At 48.3% G+C, this 7,721-nt stretch overlaps 1 protein-coding gene across 1 annotated transcript; it reads right to left on the reverse strand.

The window, feature by feature from the left end:
- Window positions 1-410: 410 nt before the first annotated feature.
- LOC135455807 (1-acyl-sn-glycerol-3-phosphate acyltransferase alpha-like) lies at window positions 411-6,436 on the reverse strand. Its single transcript, XM_064729286.1, has 6 exons — window positions 6,221-6,436; window positions 4,826-4,959; window positions 4,286-4,461; window positions 3,952-4,047; window positions 3,377-3,449; window positions 411-1,126 (listed from the first exon to the last, which is right to left on the reverse strand). The coding sequence occupies exons 1-6, from the start codon at window positions 6,403-6,405 to the stop codon at window positions 981-983; spliced, it is 810 nt and encodes a 269-aa protein (XP_064585356.1). The 5' UTR covers window positions 6,406-6,436; the 3' UTR covers window positions 411-980.
- Window positions 6,437-7,721: the final 1,285 nt, after the last annotated feature.

Consider the following 7,721-nt stretch of genomic DNA (forward strand, 5'->3'; position numbering starts at 1 on the left):
CTCAGAAATCAGGAGCTGCAGCTCCCAGTATGTGTTTGAAAGATATAAAGGTTGTGCTAAAAATCATGAGGTTATCATAGAATCATCACAGAATTGCAGAATCAGTAAGGCTGGAAAAGCACTCCAAGATCATTGAGTCTATTAACTCAGCACAGCCAGGTCAACAGCTAAACCATGTCCCTAAGCACCAGATACACGCATCTTTTGAACACTTCCAGGGAACAGTTTTTTGAACAGTTCCATCTGGGTATAGCAAGGATATTAGGCAGCATACTCCTGCAATTTGCCTCTGGTTTCTGAGCCCCCAGGCATGTCCCTCTTGCACTTTGAAGATGTGCTCAGCCCTGAAAGCAAAATCTTCCACAGCTTAAAAGGAAAGCTAAATATGCCAAAGAAACCACCAAGCCCTGTAGACACATGTAAGGTCTTTAATTCCCCTCTCCCAAAGCTGCCTTGGTTCCTGTCTCTCATGGCAGAGGTACCTCTCAAATCCTCCCCATGGAAGAGGAAGAAAACAGCACCATCTCCTGAGTGTATTCCAGGGCAATGTGGGCAACCCTCATACCCCAGAACAGCCACTTCCCAGGCAGCATGGTCACAGGCTTGGGATCAGTGCCTCCACCTTGTTGGATCTGAACAGGGAAAGGTGGTTATAAGCAGGCAGCAGTGATGACAGGAAGGGCCCAGCTCTGCCTGGGGTCCAGCTGGTGGGACATTCTCAGCAATATGATTACACAGAAATGTCCAGCTGTCCATTGTGTGTCTGTCTCGCTGGGTGGCAGCGAGAGTGGTGTTCTCTAGGAGGAACTAAGAACATCCCCGTTGGAAGCTTCTCTTCTTGATGAAGAAGGCTCTTCTTTACCTGTCTCTGGTTTTTCAGTGTTGCAATCCACAATTGTCTCTGCTGCCAGACCTTCCTGTGGTTGTCATGGCCTCCCCTCCACTGCGGCACACACAGCTGGAGCTGGAAGATGGGATTGCTAATGGGAAGCTCCATTGGTCATTCCCGATATGCCCTGGTAGGCAGAGAGCATGGAGTCACGGACCTGCTCCGTCAGCTTGGGAACATCGTCTGGGCCCAGGCCCAGAGTCTCCACTTCGGGCAGGATCTGGATGATCATCTTGCCTGGAAGAACATGAGATGGAGAAAAAAACCCCCCATGAGTGGTATGGAAGAGCCAGAGGCAGTACAGCAGGAGGTTGGTGCCAACCAAGGAAATGCTCTCATTCCCACCCCAGTGGTGTGGGAGCCCAGTCACATCCCAAATGTACACAGCAAAAACCCAACCTGGGCTTTTCCCATCCACTGAGAGCATATGAATCATAAATATGGAAAGAGGTGAATCTCTCCTCCAACACAATGCAATATAGGATGGGTTTCATATAGGATAGGTTTTCACAGTGGTAAGGTCACAGGATCTGTCTAGATCATGGGCAAAGAGAAGATGTTTAATACAACACATCCAAACTGGCTGTGCTCTATGTATACCAAATCTTGCATGGTCCCTCCTTCTAGAAACACACTTTGGGATGAGAGAAATTGTGGCCAGGATTCCGTGGCATGTTAGATTTCTCTGGGGAAGCACCTAAGCAATGGACTGGTGTAAACTGGAACATACTGGGGAGCTGCCATCATGCTCTTCTGTTCTGGCACCAAGAGTTCCCATTTTGGGCCAGTGGAGACAAGACAGTGCCTGCACAGACAGGAAACTGGGGATCTGGGGAGAGCCTATGATGTTTTAGAATGTTTTTGCATGGCTAACACGTGTGCCTGGAAAGAGATCCAGCAGTCCTGTCAGCAGAACTGTGGGAAGGAGGCAAAACAAGCGTAGAGAACTTCACAAAAGAAAACAGTTTGTCATGTTGGATGGGGCTTGGAGCAATCTGGTCTAGTGGAAGATGGTAAGGTGTGGAATGAAGTGAGCTTCAAGTCCCTTCCAACCTAAACCCTTTTGTGATTCCATGATTCTGTGTTACCTGCCTGCACACCTTACACCCAAAGCCAGGCTGGTATGTCACTTCACTTGCTCCTACTAAAAGATCAGAGTGATGACAAGGCTGTGCTGCAAATTCAGGTCTATTGGGAACAGACTGCCAGCAAGCACCAGACACGTTCCATGAATGACAGTGTCCAACACAGGCACAGAGCCAGACTTTCAGTGCAGCCAGAGCACTGCCGACACGGGGAGCTGCTCGGCTTGCAGGAATCTTGACCACCATCTTCAGAATCAGCTCTGGCAAAACTTCCAGATGGGGGAAGTGGAAAAGTACAAGGATTCTTTCTTCAGCAGTTCAGGTCCTGACTGTTTAACAGCCATTTGGAAAACGGCTCAGAGATCTGCTGAGCATGGAATTAGCTAACCATGAATTCCCAGGGTGACTGAAGTTGTATAGAGGCAAATATACATGTGACTGCAGAAAGTCTTTCTTAAATAGCTCAGGGAATTCTTGGAATCTCCATCCTTGGAGTTAATACAACATTTTCTGGACTGGTCACAAAGCTAACTCACCTGTCTTTAGACCTGGCCTTGCTTAAAGCAAAATGTTCAGCTTCTTCCAAGATCACTCCCCACGAAGTTATCCTCTGATTTCCCAGACCATGGATGTGAAGGAAAAGGAACAGTCTGGCAGAATCCCTGGTCATGGTCCTAGTGACCCTCAAATGGGGGAACACTTCCAGATCAAAAAGACTTTTGTGTGTGAACAGGGAGAGGATAAAGCCAGCAGGTGAAAGATGACCAGAAACGCAATTCCATATTTATAATTTGCACCACTCTCTCTTTCCAGGTGTCTGCCTACAAGGGAATGACTACACCCAGGCACAACAATGGGAGGAATGAGAATTTCAGATGTAGATCCTCTCCTTATGGAACACCAGGGTGGCCTGGGAAAGAGTGGCAAATGGCAGAAGTCCATTTTAAGGTGGGTGGCAGCTAAGGGAGAGAAGGAACATGATGGGTTGCTTTTCTCTGTTGGTATTTGTACCATTTTTTTCTACATTTTCCTTCTGAAGTCCAAGACCTGTGTTATTTTTTCCCCTAAAATTTTATCAGTGGCCAGTTGAAGTTTTTGCTACCATAAATGTTTCCTAGCTCTCCATGCACCTGCAGACCCAAGGGCAGTCGGGGTGGGGGTCAGGGGCATGGCTGTGCTGCTTCTCCAAGTTCTCTTGGACAGGTATTGGACAAGCAGTGAGAAATCCATGGGGAGAGGAAAAAGTGATGCCTGAAATGTCCCATTTCACCCCAAGAAGACAGAAACTGCTGTTTTCTGGGTGCCATCTCCATATTAAATGTGGCCCTCTGGCCACCCCAGTCATGGCTCCAAGGACTGAGCTTACATCACCACTCCATTCTTAGCCCCAGGTCATCCTCACCTGGTGTAAATTTCTTCTCCTTCTGGTTGTAGAAGTTGTTGTAGGACGACAACACTACAGGAATAATGGGGACCTGGAGGGGAGGCAGTCTACAATGAATACGCACATCTCCTTGTCCTTTCTCCAAAATTCAACTAATGTTTTCAGGGCAATTCTGCACCTTGTTGATAATTATCACCATCAGTGTCACAGCAGACACTCAGAGGATTATTTGAATATTTAGATAATTTAACTGTATCACCCCATATCCTTGGATTTTGTATTTTCATCTCTGTATTTAGGCCAACAACAGTGGATTGTCAAATTTCTATCTACAGAGGCCAGCTCAGCAGAAACTTCCCTGTGGAGGTCCAGGGCTCTTGTCAAGGTCCCTCCACTTTTATCCCAAGCTGTAACAAAGGTTTTTCACTTGTCTCTCTGTTTCTGAAACAGACCCCTCCTGTGCCACCTGCAAACCCCGAGGGCTCCTGGATATGTGCACAATCCATAGGGAAGCCAGGGACCAGTACCCTGGTTTGCTGGTGGATCACAGGAGGCAAATCACACTCCAGGGGCAGAAGGAAGGTGGGTCTCACCTGGGCTTTCACAGCCAGCTGGAAGGCCCCACGTTTGAAGGGCAACATGGAGCCACCATGGTTGCGAGTTCCTTCAGGGAAGATCAAGACACGCAACTGCAGGAAGGAGAAGGCATTAGGGCAGAAGGACCTCCAGGTACAATTCTAAGCCACTGCAGAGGGATGGTGCCCTGGGGCTCATCTCTGTAGCCCTGGCTTCCATTAATGGGCACAGAACACACTTTTGCTCTCACTCTGTTCTGCTCAGTGCCCAGCCCAGAGACAAAGATCTCTTTCCACCCACATTCAGATTCCTGTTTTCCAGTGGCTCCTCACTGGACTCCTCCCCACTCACATTGTCCTTGTGCAGGGAGTGTGCCACCTCTGTCAGGGTGCCAATGGACTCTTCCCTCCTCTTGCGGTCAATGAAGATGACCCCTGAGAGCCAGCAGGCCAGGCCGAACGTGCCCATGTACAGGATCTCCTTCTTTGCAATGGGCACACAGCGCCTGGGCAATATCTCCATCATCACTGCAAAGGGACAGCCAGAGCAGAACAAATCATCATTTGCACTCAGGACCCCTCTAGATTCTGGGCAACAGCCCTCTGCTCTAGGGGGTGCCATGCCTGAAGCTTCATAGAATCCCTGGGGAATTTTGGGGTGCTCCCGACCATCCACTCAGGACTGGCACTGAAGAAGAGCAGCTATGAGAGGGCTGTGGTCAGCTAAGAGCCTTGTCCCCATTCCCTTGGAGAGGGTGAAGCTGATGTAGCTTGAAAATGCCTCTGATACCCTGGAGACCAGCCCTGGCTTGGGGCTGGCTGGTGAAGGGCTCTGTAGCAGCCACTCCTGCCCTTCTGCCTGCCTGGAGCAGAAGGCAGGATCACCACATACCCAGGATGTCAAGGGAGGTCTGGTGATTCAGCACCAGGACAAAAGGTTTCTTTGTCCTGAGGTTCTCCTTGCCCTTCACCACTATCTGAATGCCAAAGATGTATTTGAGTGGCATGGTCAATGTGCGCAAAAACCTGGAAAAGAGGAGTGGAAATTAGCCAAAGAGATGTTGAAACTTCGCATCCAAGCCAGCCCACCTCACACTCTGCTTCTGGTGGTTTCCCACTGACATGGCTTTGACCATGACTTGGAGAAAAATTAGTGTCCCTCTGAAGCTAATTATTGAATTACAGAAGACAAATACACCTTGCAGGTTTCCCTCAAGCCATATGACCCACAAGTGACCCAGCAACTACAGCTTCAGAAGTTCCACAGATCAACCAAATATTAGATAATACCCAGATTCACAGCACACCTTTGTACTCTGCTTTCCTCCCCACCTTGCTGGTTTGGGAATAGGGCTGCAGTAAACATGTGCCTAACCTTGCTGGCTGTGGAAAGAGAGGGATTTGCTTTTAGGTGACATTAGGCTACAATGCTGGGAGTCTTATTTGAAGAGATATTGCTAAAATAATATAAAAAAAAATCAGGCACCAAAGTTAAGAGGTGAACAAAATTTCTCAAAGCAAAAGGCTGATGCTCAGTTTGGAGATATGAATTCCCTCTGAAGCATAAATGGAATAGTAAGTCCTGCTTCTGCAGCACTTCAGGAGGGTTCAAGCACCATGTAGCAGAGTAATCTTTTTATCCTCACTCAGCCCAGATTCCTGATTGCCACCACTGATCACTCCTGCTCATGCAGCCTCCAGGTGAGAGCATATCTTAGAGAGTCTGAATAGAATCTGGAGAGATAAGATGGGCAGCTATGGGATGGGCTGGGGGACCGCCACACCTGGGACACCAGGCTGTCACTGAGCTGATGGGAACACCAGTGCCCATGCAGGGGCCAGCACTGCACCGTGGTGATGTCTCAGGTGTGCAATGGCCCAGAGTAGAAAATGGGAAGAGCCCCTGGAGTGGCTTTCGCAACACAAGTTAGTAATAGAGTGCTTAGCCATGGGGAAGAGGGAAATACAGCTCCAAAGACCAGATGAGAGAGCTCTAGTAAAAACAGCAATATGTATTCCATCCAGGTTGTTGGCATTACCTGCTTTGGCAAATCTATGTCACCTTTTACATCCTTTCTTTCCCTAATTTGTTATTATTTTTATCAACCCCAAACCACTATTAAAACCCACACCCCTTCTCTGAATTACAGAGTCTCTCATCTCCCCAAAACATTATAAAACTGATCCCTCCCCTCCACAGCACACCCCCAGGACCCTCCAAATCAAAGCACGGGACAGAGTGGACTCTATCCATGCTCAGGGCAGAAAGGAGCCACAGATGACTTACATCATGTTTTCCACGTTACGTCCACGAGGAATACTGAGGATGGCAACTCCAATGCTTATGGTGAAGAGCCACAACTTATAGAAGGTCATCTTGCAGAAGAATCTGAATGCAGGTTTCACCTGGTAGAGGACTAGAAAGGCAATGAGTAGACAGGTAAAGGGGTAGTGAAGGAAGAAAAGCTCCATCCTTCCAGCCCAGAGCGTGTTGAGCAGAGCAGTGAATGAGTCACAAGCAGCTGGTGATGTAGAGTAGAGGTGAGACTCCCTCCATCAGCTGTGTGTGGGTGGTGCAAAGCTGGAATGAAGTTTGGGAGTGAGGCACAGCCAGACTGTGCTCTCTGCACTCACCGTGGGAAGCTGGTTTAGCAACTGCACTGCAAGAGCTCAGGGAGGGCTGGACGGCAACAGGGCAAGCACACCAGCAAAGCTGTCTGTGTGCAGGGCTGCGGGGCTGGCAGGGCTTGGAGAGCCCCCTCAGGGGGCTCTGGGAATAGAAACCCCGAGGAATTGCAAGAAAATCTTTAGTGGGGAAGAGCAGGATGTATTGGACAGCACAAACCCACAGAGAAGCTATGGCCACCTCATCTCTGGAAATGTCGAAGACCAGGTTGGGGCATGGAGCAACTTGGGATAGTGGAGGATAGGGGAAGGTGTCCCTGCCCATGGCATGGGTGGAACCAGAGGATATTTAAGTCCATTCCAGCCCAAACTGTTCCATGATTCCATGATTCTATGACTACAGGCTGTCTCACTTTGTGCAAACATTGGTCTTCACCAAGCAAGATGGCTGCAAGGTGTCCAGGAAATCAGAAATCAATATTTTCAGGGGAGAAAAACAGTCATCTGAGCAGTCAGACCCTGCTCTATGCATCCAGGCACTGGAGGGACCAAACTGAGCAGCTGGACAATCCACATGCACAGTGGGAAAAGTGGGAAAAGTGCCACAAGTCTAGAGAAAAAAAAAAAGCAAGAGCAGTGACTCCCAATGTTTTCCTGACAAGAGGCAGATGCATGTTCAGACAGCATCAGGATAAGCAAGGAGTAAATCAGGAAAATGCAGGTATAACCTGGGACAGCTCCAACTGCATTTCATCTCCTAAAACAACTGCATGAAAAGGAACTTTGCAATAGCCAGAATGACTGGGCTGAAAAACAAATGTTTCATGATTTATCATCTGCACACCAGGCTTTGCTGTAGGAGCTGGCACTTCAAAGGAGCAATAATTCTCAATTCCAGCCAGGTCTGAGAGCTGCAGATTCTCAAAAGGGAATAGCCCAAGGACCCATAAAACCACAATGACCATCACCAAAAACCGAAAGAACAAAGTCAAATCCTTCACATCAGTAAAATGGGCAAGACTCAGTGATATTTCCTGAAGAAACTGAGGAAAGACATAATAATATAGAAAGACATTGCCTGTGCTCCCTGCTCCTCTGTCTTAGCCACGGACTCTTCTTCTCCTGATTTTCATTGGAAAAATGAAGAGAGGTGACTGCAGCCT

Source organism: Zonotrichia leucophrys, chromosome 19 (genome assembly GCF_028769735.1).
Source record: "Zonotrichia leucophrys gambelii isolate GWCS_2022_RI chromosome 19, RI_Zleu_2.0, whole genome shotgun sequence".
Lineage (NCBI taxonomy): Eukaryota > Metazoa > Chordata > Aves > Passeriformes > Passerellidae > Zonotrichia > Zonotrichia leucophrys.

Coding starts and splice junctions, on each gene's coding strand:
- LOC135455807 (XM_064729286.1), bottom strand. CDS start 6,405: ATGGAGCTTTTCTTCCTTCACTACCCCTTTACCTGTCTACTCATTGCC. Junction 4,048..4,285: donor ACTCCCTGCACAAGGACAAT/GTGAGTGGGGAG, acceptor TCCTTCCTGCAG/TTGCGTGTCTTGATCTTCCC. Junction 3,450..3,951: donor AGCTGGCTGTGAAAGCCCAG/GTGAGACCCACC, acceptor CCTCCCCTCCAG/GTCCCCATTATTCCTGTAGT.